This window comes from Sardina pilchardus, chromosome 12 (assembly GCF_963854185.1).
Source record: "Sardina pilchardus chromosome 12, fSarPil1.1, whole genome shotgun sequence".
NCBI classification, from domain to species: Eukaryota; Metazoa; Chordata; class Actinopteri; order Clupeiformes; family Clupeidae; genus Sardina; species Sardina pilchardus.
This window is the reverse complement of record NC_085005.1, coordinates 32,269,317-32,288,021: the sequence shown is the minus strand read 5'-3', so window position 1 is coordinate 32,288,021 and position 18,705 is coordinate 32,269,317. Positions and strand designations below refer to the sequence as shown.

The 18,705-nt window shown below is 47.1% G+C and overlaps 3 protein-coding genes across 4 annotated transcripts in view; 2 read left to right on the top strand and 1 right to left on the bottom strand.

Annotated features, from left to right (window-relative positions):
• Window positions 1–138: 138 nt before the first annotated feature.
• On the top strand, window positions 139–13,615 carry znf410 (zinc finger protein 410). 2 transcript variants are annotated; one of them, XM_062550900.1, is made up of 12 exons: window positions 139–210; window positions 966–1,062; window positions 1,152–1,203; window positions 1,305–1,440; window positions 2,330–2,536; window positions 5,141–5,341; window positions 5,632–5,791; window positions 6,526–6,707; window positions 8,115–8,204; window positions 9,003–9,110; window positions 11,505–11,624; window positions 13,288–13,615. In XM_062550900.1, exons 3-12 carry the CDS (start codon window positions 1,171–1,173, stop codon window positions 13,377–13,379), a joined length of 1,329 nt encoding a protein of 442 aa, XP_062406884.1. In that variant the 5' UTR covers window positions 139–210; window positions 966–1,062; window positions 1,152–1,170; the 3' UTR covers window positions 13,380–13,615. The 2 variants fall into 2 exon arrangements, with proteins under 2 accessions (XP_062406884.1, XP_062406883.1); XM_062550899.1 differs by having other exon boundaries at window positions 9,003–9,122.
• Window positions 9,144–11,373, top strand: LOC134098251 (serine-aspartate repeat-containing protein I-like). The gene is made up of 3 exons (XM_062551260.1): window positions 9,144–9,220; window positions 9,454–11,257; window positions 11,356–11,373. Exons 1-3 carry the CDS (start codon window positions 9,144–9,146, stop codon window positions 11,371–11,373), a joined length of 1,899 nt encoding a protein of 632 aa, XP_062407244.1.
• Window positions 13,616–14,625: 1,010 nt separating the features above from the next.
• Window positions 14,626–18,705, bottom strand: part of LOC134097944 (ectonucleoside triphosphate diphosphohydrolase 5-like) — a 19,404-nt gene continuing 15,324 nt past the window's right edge. Inside the window, exons 12-14 of the mRNA XM_062550898.1 lie at window positions 17,125–17,181; window positions 16,271–16,386; window positions 14,626–15,042 (exon numbers count right to left, since the gene is read on the bottom strand). Of these exons, the coding sequence (XP_062406882.1) occupies window positions 14,917–15,042; window positions 16,271–16,386; window positions 17,125–17,181 (299 nt within the window). The 3' untranslated portion in view covers window positions 14,626–14,916. The remainder of the gene's footprint in view (window positions 15,043–16,270; window positions 16,387–17,124; window positions 17,182–18,705) is intronic.

The following is an 18,705-nucleotide window of genomic DNA, read 5'->3' as shown; positions in this document are numbered from 1 at the left end:
CACATGCACACAAAGGCAAATGGCCCTTCAAATAATTGACCAGTAGGTGGCAGTAGAAACAACAAGGTTGGCGTCGACGCTAACCAGCTAGGCGTAGAGCTAAGCTCCGTATCAAATATTTCACTCAATCAGAAGCTGCTTCAGTCCAAAGCGGAAGTAACATCCCTGTCTGTACAACTTCACTGTTATTGTTTGCAGATGGGAAGAAGGGTAAGGTATACAGTTCTTCACATGTACTTGTTGTAATGTGTGTGTGTAGACCGTATGCCAAATGGTTTATGTTTCACTTTTGATGTAATTTAGTCAACAAACCTTTGATTGTAGATTTGACTACCTCTGTGGCTAGTGGTAGCTAGCCACTAAGCTACCCTGCTAGCTGGCTGCCTTAACAAGGCTAACTTCACACACGGTTCTATATTGTAATTACTTGATTGTAAATCCATTGCAAGCGCACATTTTCCTAATCCAGGCAGACTTGAAAACACTGTGAATGACTGGGAACGTCAGCTACCGGTAGCTGTTGAGTTGAATTGAGTTGCACATCTGGCTGTATTTAGCTACCCCTAACTTCACTTCTTTTAACGTCACAATCAATAACAAGCTATTCTAGCTAACCTAGTTATGCTAACTGGAGAGTAGACATGCCGGTTCGTTTGCTGTTTTTTCCTAACACAAGTTATGAGTAAGACATGGAAGTTGGTCAAATTTAGCAGTTATCTTTGGTAATAGATAATGCACACAAGAAATATCAAACGTGCACTTATGGGCTAACGTTACTATCACTTTTACTCATAGCTAGCTAGTTAGCTAGCTGGCTAACTAACTTCGTCGACTAGCGAGCTAAGCCAGTTAGCCATTTAGGATGCTGTTTACTTTGACTCTGAGAAGTTTACAGCTGTAGTTATGTTACAGTTTTATTGTTTGTTTACATGTCTGAATATGAAATGTCACTGTTTTTGAAAAAGGCATTGCGTGGACCATTTTACCGGTAGGTTTAACCTGCCAAAATGAAAGGAGTCTGAAACCACGTCACAACATCTCCGGATACGACCAGCCATTCAGGTAAGTGAAAGGTTCATCATGATGTGTCTGTTGGATAGACTGGATTAACTTTAACAGTAAGTGTTCATTATTGGTGTTGTCTGTCGTAGACCTTCAAAGGGCGACTCCATGCTTTCTGATGAACTTGATTCCAAGCCTGAGGTAAAGTACGATAGCAGTAGTACACCATGCGAACTGACCCATAACACTTTAGCTTTGTCTTGATTTAATCCAGCAACGCTGCTGCTGTGTGTGTTTTGTAGCTGTTGGTTGAGTTCGTGCAGAACGCCTCCATCCCACTTGGTCAGGGTCTGGAAGAGCCGGATCCTAAGAACACCTGTCTGCCTCTCCAGCCACTGCCAGCAGACAACTCCATATGCAGCCAGCTTCAGCTGACAGGTAGCGACTCTCCCTCACTGTCTGCTCAGCTCAGCTAGTCTTCCTGATCAGGTAGCGACTCTCCCTCACTGTCTACTCAGCTCAGCTAGTCTTCCTGATCAGTCTCTCTGCTGAAGCAGGTGAAGGCCCAGCGCTGACAGTACAGCTGCAGAAAGCATATGGGAAGTTAAAGTAAGGCCCGTTTCATTGTGAATGTGTGTGCCAAGTCAGCAAAATGGGCATGCAAAGTGAGGAAGGTTGTCATGGTGGCTGCTGATGAGGAAGACCTGAATGTTATGACAGGCAAGTGCTGTCCAATCACTTGATTCCACCAGAAGATAACTCTATGCTCTTGGCAGCACATTGAGCTCTCAGTGTATGTTTTACTGAACATCTTCCTCTTTCTCTCACTCACATGTCACTCTCCCTGTCTGTTTTTCTCTGCTTCCTGCTCTGTGTGTGTGTGTGTGTGTGTGTGTGTGTGTGTGTGTGTGTGTGTGTGTGTGTGTGTGTGTGTGTGTGTGTGTGTGTGCGTGCAAGCGAGTGAATGTGTCTTTCCTCCTCACTTTCTCTCTGTCTATCTCTTGTTCTCTGGTTCCTACTCTCTCTGTGTCTCTCTCTCTCTCTCTCTCTCTCTCTCTCTCTCTTTCTGTGAGTATCTCTCTCTCTGTTATTGTTTCTTTGCTTTCTTTTGGCTTGTTGTTGTCGTGTTATGTGTGTGTGTGGGGGGTTAATAATATAGGTTGTTTTTATTGCTTGTTGGTGTCCTCTTAACTGATAATAAAGGAAATCTCTCTCTCTCTCTCTCTCTCTCTCTCTCTCTCTCTCTCTCTCTCTCTCTCTCTCTCTCTCTCTCTCTCTCTCTCTCTCTCTCTCTCTCTCTCTCTCTCTCTCTCTCTCTCTCTCTCAGAGAGCGCGCTCCGCCATGCTGGCTCCGCGGAGCTTGCTGATTTTGGGGCCGAGCGGAGCGCTGCTATGGTGGTGCAGCTGCAGCCTGGAGCGCCCAGCCCAGGCCCCGCCCCCATCGGACATGACTCCGCCCCCAGCCACGCCCCCATCATGCACGACCTGCAACAGCAGGACAGCACCTCCTACGTCCTGCTGAACCTGGCCAAGGGTAAGGGCCTCCACTCAGATACACCTCTTACAGTGCCTATAGAAAGTTATCATACCCTTTTGAAATAGTTACTTTTTTTGTCTTACAGCCTGAAATCAAAACCCATTTTTTTTTAAAAATCTTTTCCAGTTTTATTGACAAATGTAGCTGTACAACATCAAAATAATGAAAAAAAAGTCAACAGTTCTGAAAATTAATAAAAAATTAAAAACTAGAATAACAGGGTTGGAAAAGTCATCATACCCCTGACTTAATACTTTGTCAAGCTTCCTTTTGCTTTCATTACAGCCATCAATCTGTTTGGATATGTCTCTATTATAGCTTTGCACACCTAGACAGGGGGATATTTGCCCAATTTTCTGTGCAGAATTGTTAAAATTTAGTCAAATTCTGTAGGGAATGGCGATGGACTGCTCTCTTCAAGTCAATCCACATATTTTCTATAGGATTTAAGTCAGGGCTCTGACTTTGCCACTCAAGGATATTCACCATCCTATCCTTAAGCCACTGCTTTGTTCTTTTGGTAGTATGTTTAGGATTTTTGTCGTGTTGGAAGGCGAATGACCTCCCCATCCTCAGCTGTTTAGGAGAGGGACGCAGGTTTTCCTCAAGAATTTTGGTGTACTTGGCAGCATCCGTTTTCCCCTCTATCCTGACCAATTGCCCAGTCCCTGCTGAAGAGAAACATCCCCAAAACATAATGTTGCCCCCACCATGCTTCACACTAGGTATGGTGTGTTTTGGGTGGTGTACTGTGTTGGTTTTCGCCAAACATTGCGCTTGGAGTTCAGTGCAAAAACACATCTGGAATATTCTGCTACCATGTGGAAAAAGCTTATACGGTCAGATGAGACTAAGATAGAACTTTTTGGAGACTAAGATTGAAGTTTTTGGACTGAGCTCCAGGCGCTAACCAAACACAGTATACACACCCAAACACACCCAAAACACACCATACCTAGTGTGAAGCATGGTGGGGGCAACATTATGTTTTGGGGATGTTTCTCTTCAGCGGGGACTGGGCAATTGGTCAGGATAGAAGGGAAAACGGATGCTGCCAAGTACACCAAAATTCTTGAGGAAAACCTGCGTCCCTCTCCTAAACAGCTGAGGATGGGGAGGTCATTCGCCTTCCAACACGACAAAAATCCTAAACATACTGCCAAAAGAACAAAGCAGTGGCTTAAGGATAGGATGGTGAATATCCTTGAGTGGCAAAGTCAGAGCCCTGACTTAAATCCTATAGAAAATATGTGGATTGACTTGAAGAGAGCAGTCCATCGCCATTCCCTACAGAATTTGACTAAATTTTAACAATTCTGCACGGAAAATTGGGCAAATATTCCCCTGTCTAGGTGTGCAAAGCTATAATAGAGACATATCCAAACAGATTGATGGATGTAATGAAAGCAAAAGGAAGCTTGACAAAGTATTAAGTCAGGGGTATGATGACTTTTCCAACCCTGTTATTCTAGTTTTTAATTTTTTATTAATTTTCAGAACTGTTGACTTTTTTTTCATTATTTTGATGTTGTACAGCTACATTTGTCAATAAAACTGGAAAAGATTTTTTTTTAAAATGGGTTTTGATTTCAGGCTGTAAGACAAAAAAAGTAACTATTTCAAAAGGGTATGATAACTTTCTATAGGCACTGTATGTCCTGCTGAACGTGGCCAAGGGTAAGGGCCTCCACTCAGATACACCTCTTATGTCCTGCTGAACGTGGCCAAGGGTAAGGGCCTCCACTCAGATACACCTCTTATGTCCTGCTGAACGTGGCCAAGGGTAAGGGCTGTCATTCAGATACACCTCTTATGTCCTGCTGAACGTGGCCAAGGGTAAGGGCTGTCATTCAGATACACCTCTTATGTCCTGCTGAACATGGCCAAGGGTAAGGGCTGTCATTCAGATACACCTCTTATGTCCTGCTGAACGTGGGTAAGGGCCTCCACTCAGATACACCTCTTATGTCCTGCTGAACGTGGCCAAGGGTAAGGGCTGTCACTCAGATACGCCTCTTATGTCCTGCTGAACATGGCCAAGGGTAAGGGCTGTCACTCAGATACACCTCTTATGTCCTGCTGAACATGGCCAAGGGTAAGGGCTGTCATTCAGATACACCTCTTATGTCCTGCTGAACGTGGCCAAGGGTAAGGGCCTCCACTCAGATACACCTCTTATGTCCTGCCTAACGTGGCCAAGGAGTAAGGGCCTCCACTCAGATACACCTCTTATGTCCTGCTGAACATGGCCAAGGGTAAGGGCTGTCATTCAGATACACCTCTTATGTCCTGCTGAACATGGCCAAGGGTAAGGGCTGTCATTCAGATACACCTCTTATGTCCTGCTGAACGTGCCCAAGGGTAAGGGCTTCAACTCAGAGACACTTGAGAGACCAGCAGTGATGAAGCAAGGAGAGACTCTAGAGTTAGTGAAATTCAACTTAAAGCAATTACAGGCAAAATAACAGTTTGCGATTTGAGACTAAAACTGTTCTACAACATTGGAATGGGAAGATCATATTGACACCATGCTGTGTTGTTGATGATTCGTGTGTGTGTGTGTGTGTGTGTGTGTGTGTGTGTGTGTGTGTGTGTGTTCAGGTCTAGCAGCGTCGGCGGAGTCGCTGGTGTTTGTGCAGGATGAGGTGGACGAGGCGGAGGAGGAGATCTCGGCGGGGGAGGGGGCGGATGGCAGTGCCCCCTGGTACCTGCGGGTGCAGGAGCTGGCACACGACAGCCTGATCGCTGCCACGCGGGCACAGCTGGCCAAAGATGCCAAAGATGCCAGGGCCAACAGCAACAGTAAGCACCACACACACACACACACACACACACACACACACACACACACACACCCAACCCCACACACCCAGGGCCAACAGCAACAGTAAACACCCTACACACACCCCCACACACACCTCACACACTCAACCCCCCCCCCCAATATTTATCTACAATACATTATTACATCATAAAAGTTGGAATTGGTATTTAATCTCTGCATTTCACAACTGCTTACAGCTTAGTAGCTCTTCTATATCTTAAATATCCGAGTAGATTGACGGTGGGAACCCTGCTGTCTGTGTTCTTAGGTGAGCATCTCCATGGCTACCAGTCCGAGGGACCAAAGAAAGAGCAGGTGTCTCGTGGTGGCCGTGGTAACGGGGAGAAGGTGCTCAGGTGTCCGTATGAGAACTGTCACCGGACTTTTACCTGGCCTGCACACCTCAAGTACCACCTCAAAACACACAGGTGCGACAGCCACACCAAACTAGGTGCCTCTGTTTTGATTGTGTTCTGTGTGTGTGTGCGTACTTTTGTTTTAGGGATATTTTGCATGTCCATGTTTGTGTAACTTCAGTCTTATCTGAGTGTGTGGTGTATGTGACGATATCTATGAGCGTACACATTTGTGTGTGTGAATGTGTGTTGTGTGTTCCATCATATCTATATGGCTGTATATGAACATGTGGCGTGTGAGTGTGTGTGGTGTGTTGTTCCATATGAACGTACAGTATATGAAGATGTGGTGTGTGTGAGTGTGTGTATTGTGTTGTTCCATATTAACGTACAGTATATGAAGATGTGGTGTGTGAGTGTGTGTGGTGTGTTCCATATGAACGTACAGTATATGAAGATGTGGTGTGTGAGTGTGTGTGGTGTGTTGTTCCATATGAACGTACAGTATATGAAGATGTGGTGTGTGTGGTGTATTGTTCCATATGAACGTACAGTATATGAAGATGTGGTGTGTGTGGTGTATTGTTCCATATGAACGTACAGTATATGAAGATGTGGTGTGTGTGGTGTATTGTTCCATATGAACGTACAGTATATGAAGATGTGGTGTGTGATGTGTTCCCACCTGAATCCACATGTCTATGGCTGTCCACTTGAGATACATCTACTAGTTTGCTGATGTGTGTGTGTGTGTGTGTGTGTGTGTGTGTGTGTGTGTGTGTGTGTGTGTGTGTGTGTGTGTTCAGGAATGACCGGACGTTCCGGTGTGGTGCGGAAGGATGTGGGAAGAGCTTCTACGTGCTGCAGCGGCTGCAGGTGCACATGCGCACACACAACGGGGAGAAGCCGTTCACCTGCCCCGAGCGCGGCTGCGCCAAGCGCTTCACCACCGCCGGCAACCTCAAGAACCACCGCCGCACGCACACAGGTGGGTCGCCCGCACCTCACGCTCCAACATCACACGGAACCACCGCCGCACGCACACAGGTGGGTCGCCCGCACCTCACGCTCCAACATCACACGGAACCACCGCCGCACGCACACAGGTGTGTCCCGCACCTCACACTCCAACATCACACGGAACCACCGCCGCACACACACAGGTGTGTCCCCGCACCTCACGCTCCAACATCACACGGAACGGAACACTGTTCTGACCTTGGATATGGTGGGTGAGGAGCGCTCTGTGCACGGCCATAAAGCTAGCGTGAGCAGGAAACACGATCGCTTCCTCCTCCTTCTGTTAATCTCGGACTGAAATGATCACCGAAAAACAGGTGATTCTGAAAGGCCGTCATGCAAACCTTACCTCCATGTTACAGCAAAAATGAAACACAAGCCATAACAACGTAATTTAACTCATTACTAATTATTACATTACAAGACAGCTTTAGGGATTGATTTTTTTACTCCCACCATAATAAAATAGTATACCTAAAATAATATGTATATATTTAGATATATTGATTGCAATTTCGCAATCGTGACTTCATCAAGTTCATCAGAGGGAAGTTTTTGGATCCTGGGACGGTTTTATCGGCATACGGCTCACTCAGTTATTCATGTGGGTGCCAGATAACCATGAGGGGGCGCTAGATATCTGCTGAAATGGGCAATCTCACTCCCCAGCCTTATTACAGGGATGTAAAAGTGAAATGTGAAATAACAAGGCAGCATACCTTTCCCACAAGCACTTCCAAGGACCCAAAGCATGGCAGTGAAGCAAAGACCCCTTATTACTAACAAGATAAAGCAACGTCACTCGTTACCATGGGAGCAAAACGGGACAGTTCCTGTCTGCATAAGTTGGAGTGCCACCTTGCGTTACTAAATAAACGTTCTCTCTTCTTAACAAGCAATAAGAGCAGAACACTTGAACCCTCTATGAGTGCAGTTAGCTGGGTCTGCTGCCCATAGAGGTTAGGTCTGCGGGCAGTACTGACCTTTTTAAAGGGAGGTTAAAAACCCACCTCTTCAGGATGGCCTTTTTAAACCTGTGATACTACCTTTTTAATTTCCTATTTTACTTATGGCCCTTTTCTTTTATTTTATTATTTCCGTCTCTTTTTTTATTCTCTTAAAATATGTGTATTTCATGCCTGACTTTTATTCTTGTTTTTGTATTTTATTATGTACTGTAAAGCACTTTGTGATTTTATCTGTGAAAAGCGCTATACAAATAAAATACTTACTTACTTACATAGTAAAGCTTTAGTTTGCATTGGACTCAGAAAACCAGGTGCAGGCCCAGTGACCAAGGGTCATTTGAGTGATCTTGGCTGTGTGTGTGTGCGTGTGTGTGTGTGTGTGTGTGTGTGTGTGTGCGTGTGTGTAGGAGAGAAGCCATTTCTGTGTGAAGTGGACAACTGTGGCCGCTCGTTTGCAGAGTACTCCAGTCTACGCAAGCACATGCTGGTGCACTCAGGTGAGAACACACACACACACACACACACACACACACACACACACACACACACACACACACACACACTCTCTACACGAACACACACTCTCCTCCTCTAGTGAATTGATTTACCCTTAGTGAAACACTAACCTGGCTCTCGCCAGATCCTTGTAGTTCGCTGAGCTTCACACAAGGATCTGGGACTTCTCGATAGGAGATGTATTTCTGAAGGCGGGGCCTTGTAAAAAAATCCTTGCATGTGATTTGATAAACCACTTGTCCGTTATCTTGAATGACGTGCTAGGCTACTTCAAGATCTTTGCCAAACCCGGTCGGAAGAAGAGTGAAAACATCCTTGCCACCTATATATGCCTTCAAAACCATTCTCTGTTCATCTTTAAAGAATGAACACTCGATAGATTCGACCAAGACTCCTCGCTGCGTGCTGCCATTGTTGTTTGAATCAAACACTCGCTTCGGCGCTCCTGATTGGTTCATTATTTTTTGCTCCCTTGAAGGAGTTTGCATTGCCCTCGAGCCCAGACCCTTGTGTGGAGCTCAGCGAAACGGCCCTGGTGGAGCATGGTGGAACTACAAGGGTCTGGCGAGAGTCAGTCTAGTGAAACACCCCTTAATGATGAGAGCCCTCAATTTGCAATCAGACGCCCTCAGTTTCTTCTGTAACTTATTGATGTGGTTGATACCTCATAATCATGAACCTGCATTCAAATGCTGGTCCCCCCTGAAAGATCTCCATCTGAGGCATATGGCACGCTTTTAACCTGTGTGTGTGTGTGCGTGTGTGTGTGTGTGCCTCAGGTGAGAAGCCTCACCAGTGCAGTGTGTGTGGTAAGACCTTCTCCCAGAGCGGCAGCAGGAACGTCCACATGAGGAAACGCCACGGCGAGGAGTCCCTCGGCTCAGAAGGTGCAGACGCAGGTACTGATGCTAGTGCAGACGATGCTAGTGCAGACGCAGGTACTGATGCTAGTGCAGACGATGCTAGTGCAGACGCAGGTACTGATGCTAGTGCAGACGCAGGTACTGATGCTAGTGCAGGTACTGATGCTAGTGCAGACGCAGGTACTGATGCTAGTGCAGGTGCAGATACTGATGCTAATGCAGACGCAGGTACTGATGCTAGTGCAGACGATGCTAGTGCAGACGCAGGTACTGATGCTAGTGCAGACGCAGGTACTGATGCTAGTGCAGACGCAGGTACTGATGCTAGCGCAGACGGTGCTAGTGCAGACGCAGGTACTGATGCTAGTGCAGGTACTGATGCTAGTGCAGACGCAGGTACTGATGCTAGTGCAGGTACTGATGCTAGTGCAGACGCAGGTACTGATGCTAATGCAGACGATGCTAGTGCAGACGCAGGTACTGACGCTAGTGCAGGTACTGATGCTAGTGCAGACGCAGGTACTGATGCTAATGCAGACGATGCTAGTGCAGATGCAGGGACTGATGCTAGTGCAGACGATGCTAGTGCAGACGCAGGTACTGATGCTAATGCAGACGATGCTAGTGCAGACGCAGGTACTGATGCTAATGCAGACGATGCTAGTGCAGACGCAGGTACTGACGCTAATGCAGGTACTGATGCTAGTGCAGACGCAGGTACTGATGCTAATGCAGACGATGCTAGTGCAGACGCAGGTACTGATGCTAGTGCAGACGCAGGTACTGATGCTAGTGCAGATGATGCTAGTGCAGACGATGCTAGTGCAGACGCAGGTACTGATGCTAGTGCAGACGATGCTAGTGCAGACGCAGGTACTGATGCTAGTGCAGGTACTGATGCTAGTGCAGACGATGCTAGTGCAGACGCAGATACTGATGCTAGTGCAGACGATGCTAGTGCAGACGCAGGTACTGATGCTAGTGCAGGTACTGATGCTAGTGCAGACAATGCTAGTGCAGACGCAGGTACTGATGCTAGTGCAGGTACTGATGCTAGTGCAGATGCAGGTACTGATGCTAGTGCAGACGATGCTAGTGCAGACGCAGGTACTGATGCTAGTGCAGACGCAGGTACTGATGCTAGTGCAGACGCAGGTACTGATGCTAGTGCAGACGCAGGTACTGATGCTAGTGCAGGTACTGATGCTAGTACAGACGCAGATACTGATGCTAGTGCAGACGATGCTAGTGCAGACGCAGGTACTGATGCTAGTGCAGACGCAGGTACTGATGCTAGTGCAGACGATGCTAGTGCAGACGCAGGTACTGATGCTAGTGCAGACGCAGGTACTGATGCTAGTGCAGACGCAGGTACTGATGCTAGTGCAGACGCAGGTACTGATGCTAGTGCAGACGCAGGTACTGATGCTAGCGCAGACGCAGGTACTGATGCTAGTGCAGACGATGCTAGTGCAGACGCAGGTACTGATGCTAGTGCAGACGCAGGTACTGATGCTAATGCAGACGATGTTAGTGCAGACGCAGGTACTGACGCTAGTGCAGGTACTGATGCTAGTGCAGACGCAGGTACTGATGCTAATGCAGACGATGCTAGTGCAGATGCAGGTACTGATGCTAGTGCAGACGATGCTAGTGCAGACGCAGGTACTGATGCTAATGCAGACGATGCTAGTGCAGACGCAGGTACTGATGCTAATGCAGACGATGCTAGCGCAGACGCAGGGACTGACGCTAATGCAGGTACTGATGCTAGTGCAGGTACTGATGCTAGCGCAGACGCAGGTACTGATGCTAGTGCAGACGCAGGTACTGATGTTAGTGCAGACGATGCTAGTGCAGACGCAGGTACTGATGCTAGTGCAGACGCAGGTACTGATGCTAGTGCAGATGCAGGTACTGATGCTAGTGCAGACGATGCTAGTGCAGACGCAGGTACTGATGCTAGTGCAGACGCAGGTACTGATGCTAGTGCAGACGATGCTAGTGCAGACGCAGGTACTGATGCTAATGCAGACGATGCTAGTGCAGACGCAGGTACTGATGCTAATGCAGACGATGCTAGTGCAGACGCAGGTACTGATGCTAATGCAGACGATGCTAGTGCAGACGCAGGTACTGACGCTAATGCAGGTACTGATGCTAGTGCAGACGCAGGTACTGATGCTAGTGCAGGTACTGATGCTAGTGCAGACGCAGGTACTGATGCTAGTGCAGACGATGCTAGTGCAGACGCAGGTACTGATGCTAGTGCAGACGCAGGTACTGATGCTAGTGCAGACGCAGGTACTGATGCTAGCGCAGGTACTGATGCTAGTGCAGACGCAGGTACTGATGCTAGTGCAGACGCAGGTACTGATGCTCCTCCTCTCTCTCTCTCTCTCTCTCTCTCTCTCTCAGGAGAAGCGCTGACCCACAGCAGCATCCTGGAGGCCGACGGGGCTGCCGCCGGTGATACCATGGTCACCATGACGACGGTGGAGCCCATGAACGTCCATCACACAATGCTGCGGGGGCAAGGTAGGCAGAACATACCAATGCTGCGGGGGGCAAGGTAGGCAGAACATACCAATGCTGCGGGGGGCAAGGTAGGCAGAACATACCAATGCTGCGAGGGCAAGGTAGGCAGAAGCTCACAATGCTGCGGGGGCAAGGTAGGCAGAAGCTCACAATGCTGTGAGGGCAAGGTAGGCAGAAGATACCAATGCTGCGAGGGCAAGGTAGGCAGAACATACCAATGCTGCGAGGGCAAGGTAGGCAGAAGCTCACAATGCTGCGGGGGCAAGGTAGGCAGAAGATACCAATGCTGCGAGGGCAAGGTAGGCAGAACATACCAATGCTGCGAGGGCAAGGTAGGCAGAAGCTCACAATGCTGCGGGGGCAAGGTAGGCAGAAGATACCAATGCTGCGAGGGCAAGGTAGGCAGAACATACCAATGCTGCGAGGGCAAGGTAGGCACAGCTCACAATGCTGCGAGGGCAAGGTAGGCAGAACATACCAATGCTGCGAGGGCAAGGTAGGCAGAAGCTCACAATGCTGCGAGGGCAAGGTAGGCAGAAGATACCAATGCTGCGAGGGCAAGGTAGGCAGAACATACCAATGCTGCCAGGGCAAGGTAGGCACAGCTCACAATGCTGCCAGGGCAAGGTAGGCAGAAGCTCACAATGCTGCGGGGGCAAGGTAGGCAGAAGCTCACAATGCTGCGAGGGCAAGGTAGGCAGAAGATACCAATGCTGCGAGGGCAAGGTAGGCAGAAGATACCAATGCTGCGGGGGGCAAGGTAGGCAGAACATACCAATGCTGCGAGGGCAAGGTAGGCAGAAGCTCACAATGCTGCGAGGGCAAGGTAGGCAGAACATACCAATGCTGCGAGGGCAAGGTAGGCAGAAGATACCAATGCTGCGAGGGCAAGGTAGGCAGAAGATACCAATGCTGCGAGGGCAAGGTAGGCAGAAGATACCAATGCTGCGAGGGCAAGGTAGGCAGAACATACCAATGCTGTGAGGGCAAGGTAGGCAGAAGATACCAATGCTGTGAGGGCAAGGTAGGCAGAAGATACCAATGCTGCGGGGGGCAAGGTAGGCAGAAGATACCAATGCTGCGGGGGGCAAGGTAGGCAGGAGCTCACCTTCCTGTTTTGCAACAACACGCCAACAGACATGAGTAGGCTCAGGCACAGCAGCCTCCTCACCTACTCACTCTGGCTGCAGAAAATGATGTGCAATAGGGCAACCCCACACCAATAGCCTCTAGGACCGCTGCGTTGGACTGCATGTAGACTCGAATAAACGATTGACAAGTCCGACTGCAAGGTCACAAATAGAAACAAGCTACAATGGTCCCAAATTTAAGGCAGACAACGAGTAGCAGAGTGTGAACACTACCAGTGGCTGCGCTGATGAAGTCGGTGATTAACGACGCAGACGTGTAATTTCTTTGGAACCGAGTAAAGCGCAAAATGTGTTCTAATTCCAAAAAGATTTGGGGCCTAATGTAGCGATTTTGTGTACCAACAAAGGCTCTACTTAAAGCCGACTCATTTTATCTCTGGGTGTGATCGCAAAGAGATGTTTTAATTGGCTGACATTGATGTATGTAGGACTTAAAGCGCACACACACACATTGGCGTATATGGGAATGTTACCTCTAACTGGGTTCCTGCGCTTTTGTGTTTTCTCCACAGACTCGGTGGTGGTGCTGTCCCCGCCCCATGACCTGGTCTCCATGACGACGGGAGGTCATTCCTATGGCGAAGACGTGGTGGCTCTGCTCTAACCCTGGGCTTGTGTATATATGCAGTCACTGTAGAAAGCTCACTCACTCTCTCATGTAGATATGCCATTTTCAACTCAGTGTTTTAGGGGTTTTGCCATAAAAAAAAAGAGACATAATAAGATTTGTACAAACACTTCTCCTCCCACGCTGTAGTTGAAATGACTCAGTGAGGTCCGAAGACAGGAAGTGGTACCACAAATGAAGTTTTAATAAATCCAAAAGCACCTGTAAATATATCATTTGTCTCCAGTGATCATTTGTTCTTGTATAAATAACCTGAAGCAACAGTGATGAGAAACCAGCACCTATTAAGACCTGAATCCATAAAAACTTGCTACAAGTAATCATTTCTTTAAGTGTGTGACCAGCAGTGGTTCCTTATTTCGGTCTCCATCTTAATCAGTTAATCCAATAATGTTTTCACAACATGACTGTAATGCAATACAGTATATTGCTAAAGCACAACAGTGATGGCAAACCTGCACCTGTTAAGACCCAAATCCACACAAAACCTGACCAAAGTTCAGGTCAACATAGTAATTGAAGTAGTTTTGTCTCAGGTTAGCATAAGTGAGCAAAAGTAGCCCTGTAAACATACAACTCCAGCCTGAGGAGCTAGTTAAGACTGGGAGGAGTCTTGCAAGCTGCACTAGCTGAATAGAAGTAACAGTACCAAGATAATCGGAACAGAGTCCAGAAATGGCTTAAGTGATATGTGTCTCCAAACCCCACATTTCTCTATTTCTCTATTTTGTTTGCTACCAGAGCTACAAACTAATATTAGACGCAGTGTACATGTATCTAAGGTAATTCTCCATCTCGTCCCAAAAAGAAAACTACAATTCTGGTTCACAGATGTTTACAAAACAATCATTCCATCAATAGCTGTAACATAACTTGTCATTATGAGTGTCAGAAAAGAAAGACATCCCTAACAAACGATACATGGCAAGACTTTGTAAGATAAATGCTTACATTTATCATAGACCTTTGACTCAAAATGATTAAAAGTTAAGTAAATAGCCTTAAGTGTATTGAAAGTCAATGTGGTATCACAGCTCATCTTACAAACACTTTCATCTACACACACACACTCTCTCACACACACACATATACACACACACACACACACACACACACACACACACACACACACACACACACACACACACACACACACACACACACACACACACACACACACACACACACACACACACACACACACACACACACACACACACACACACACACACACACACACACACACACACACACACACACACACACACACACACACACACACACACACACACACACACACACACGTGTACTCTGTTTGTAAAGTGATACCCAAATCCTTGATGGTGACATTGGGAGAAGTTGTTGTGAGTTTTAGAGTCTGATCCTATCCAGACAGCAGCTTGTGCCCTAGGCCAGGGGCATATCAGTGGAGGGCAAGTGTGCTGCTGATACCCCAGCCAGGGGCAGATCAGTGGAGGGCAAGTGTGCTGCTGATACCCCAGCCAGGGGCAGATCAGTGGAGGGCAAGTGTACTGCTGTCTGGGGAGGCGTGGTCCTGGTGGATCTGGATGCTCTGGAAGTGTTCCAAGATGGCACCCAAAGCCCAGCTGGTCTCCACACCGTTCACCTTCTTAGTCAGCTGCAGGGAGACATGGGAGAGAGAGAGGGAGAGAGGGAGGGAGGGGGGAGGGAGAGAGGGAGGGAGGGGGGAGGGAGGTAGAGAGAGGGAAAGAACGAAACTCTTTCAGTATTCGTTCACTTGTCATCGTTTTATCAATGTACCACATTCATTTTGATTTGACAAGTTACCTCACATAGGAACAGACACAGAGAAACCCAGCTTTAGAAAGTAAAAGTTCTTCTGTGCGTCTGTGCCATTTATTCACTGATGACACGACTCTTCAGCCGGGGAGATCGGCTAATTAGTGAGAGAGCATTTCTTCGCTGCACTGTTAGATTGGATAATCAGAGTGTTTTTGCTGCACAGGGTAGGTTGAGTAATTAGTGAGAGTGTTTTTGCTGCACAGGTAGATAGAGTAATTAGTGAGAGTGTTTTTGCTGCACAGGTAGGTTGGGTAATTAGTGAGAGTGTTTTTGCTGCACAGGTAGGTTGGGTAATTAGTGAGAGTGTTTTTGCTGCACAGGTAGAGCCGATTCATGACGGGACGTTCGTGTCTCTCACCTCTGCATAGGAAGTAAACACATCTATTCCTTTGTTGCTGCCAGCAACCTGAAGCCCTTCGTGTCCATTACTGCCTACAAATCGATGAGGCCGCCTCCACTCTTAACCTTTGGCAAGAGCCTCTCGATCAGGATATGGATCAGACCTGCTGCTTTCTGCCCCAATATTCACTAAACTGAGCTGCTGCAGTTGCCCAAAGGAGATAACTCCTCCGCCACGTGACACCCAGTGGATCGGTCTCTCAGGCTCTACGCTTTCCCTTACAGCCCTTAGGATCACAAGGACCCTCTCGGAAATGAGATGCCACATCTCAAGAGGCATTCCTCTTTAAATAAATAAACTGAAACTGAATCATGACCAACGGGCCTATCTACTCACCTGGAACAGTGTGCTCTAATTTTTTATGTTTTTTTTTTTTTAATGTTGTACTTTCAGAGCAAAGTTCACCAGAGTCAAATTCCTTGTTTGTTTACGCAAACCTGGCCAATTAAGCCAATACACCTGGCCAACTACTAGTACTCACCTGTAACAGTGTTGCTAACTACTACACCACTGGTACTCACCTGTAACAGTGTTGCTAACTACTACACCACTGGTACTCACCTGTAGCACAGTGTTGCTAACTACTACACCACTGGTACTCACCTGTAACAGTGTTGCTAACTACTACACCACTGGTACTCACCTGTAGCACAGTGTTGTCTTTGAAGCCGAAGCCGTCCTTCAACAGGCAGGTGATGTAGGTGATGTCCATGCAGAGGAAGGGGCTCTCCAGGCGGTACTTGGCCATCTTGTTGCACACTGGACGGAGAGGAAGACCAGAGTCACGCTAAAGCCCTAAATCTCGTTGAGCACACAGCGCAGCTCTCTCAGCATTAAGGGCAATGCGTGACATTTCACTAGAGCTCCCACAGATACAGTAAAGTCACTGCTTTCAGGAAGACGAAAAAACGGCAACCTTTCATTTCATCAATAAACTCTCAAAGTTCGAACGAAGCAAACAAAGCTGCAGTCTGACTGCCAAGCCCATGCTGAGAGTGCTGTGAGCAGGGGTCTATTTTATTAGACCAACAAAGCACTGAGGTGCTCTGCCATTGCATCCAAAGCACATAATCACCTAGGAAACCCCTAGCAAATCCCTGCTTATTATATTCTGCAGTGCCATGTAAATAAATAATCTGGAACTGTACATGAATAATACATATCCCTCAACCTCTAGGAAATGATACACACAAGTCCTGCAATGTTAATAGCAGGCTGGATACGGGTGGGGTCTGAGTCAGAGGTTGTGTGTGTGTGTGTGTGTGTGTGTGTGTGTGTGTGTGTGTGTGTGTGTGTGTGTGTGTGTATGTGTGTGCGCGTGAGTGAGAGCGAGTGACTGTGTGAGATTGTGTGTGTGAGAGAGAGTGTGTGTGTATGTGAGAGAGAGAGTGAGATTGTGTGTGTGTGTGTGTGTGTGTGAGAGAGAGAGATTGTGTGTGTGTGTGTGTGTGTGTGTGTGTGTGTGAGAGAGAGAGATTGTGTGTATACAGTACTCACCTTCTTTGGCTCGCCTCTTGTAGTCTTGGACCTTCACCATCCCACCCTGTCTCTCATCTATCAAACACAGGACACACACACACACGTATGCACACACACACACACACACACACACACACACACACGCACACACATCACATACAGCTCAATAGAACACACTGTGTGTGTGTGTGTTCCTGACTTATCATAAACTTCGCCTAAAACAAGACTGCGGTGAGACAAAGACTTTCTTTTTTCTTTTCTCTCTGAGACGGGCAGATGCCTCACACGGACTGAAGTTGTAAGAGACAATCCTCATAACGGTATTTGCTCCTCATTGAACTGGGCCTGCATTGTTTGCTGTGATTGTTTGTTCGGGTGCAGGGAAGAAGCCGGCTGTGGGAGGTGGTCTGAAAGCTGGTGATGCATCAGAGAATTTCATTCTTCTAATCTAGCGAATAAGAAGTGCTGAGTGTTGGTTGCAACGCCCTGTGCATCACATGTTGATAAAGGTGCCGCGAATCCAATTACACGTACTGTATGTAATAAAACCTCATCATTAAGGACGAGGGGAATATCACCAGTTTAAGTGTTAAGGTTATGTAATAAAACCTCATCATTAAGGACGAGGGGAACATCACCAGTTAAGGGCCAGTTATACAGTCACATATTGTTTGACAAAGCAAGCCTCTCACTGAAATAATCAAATATTGTATTTAAGAATAATCATTGATCCCAAATGGGTATGAAAACGAAGTTCACCATCCCCCCTCTTGCACTTGTGACCTGCTGGTGCTGTTGAGCGCTGCTAATGGCCCTGCTGTTGGAGTCAGCGTTTAACGACACAGTCGTGTAATTTCTTGTGTGTTTAACGACACAGACGTATCATTTCTTTGGAACGGAGCAGAGCGTTTCAAATCTCCATCCAGAAGATGTGTGTGTTCCAATTCCAAAAAGATTTGGTTAGAGCTTAATGTAGCGAGTGTGTGAACCAACAAAGGCTCTACTTAGAGCTGTCTCATCTAATCTCTGGGTGTGAGCACAAACAGATGTCTTAATTGGCTGACATTGATGTATGTAGGACTTAAACCACACCACACACACAAAAATGTGCCTGAAGTTATTTACATATATTACTCAATTCCAGGTGAAATTTCAAGACCGCAAAATCCACTATAACCTTTAGAGGTGAACTTGATGTGACCTTCTCTACATTTTCGAATGTGTATGTCTAACAGTTCAATGTCAATGTATTTTCTGTACATTTCACACATCAATCATATCAACACATCAATCATAGGTTTCACTCTCTCTCTCTCTCTCTCTCACACACACACACACATCAAACACAGGTCTCACTCACTCACACTCTCTCTCTCTCACACACACACACACACACACACACACACACACACACACACACACACACACACGCACACATCAAACACAATTCTCACTCACTCACACACACACACACACACACACACACACACACACACACATAATCATAGGTCACAATCATAGGTTTCACACTCTCTCTCACACTCACAGTCTCTCTCTCACACACACACACACACACACACACACACACAAATGAAACAC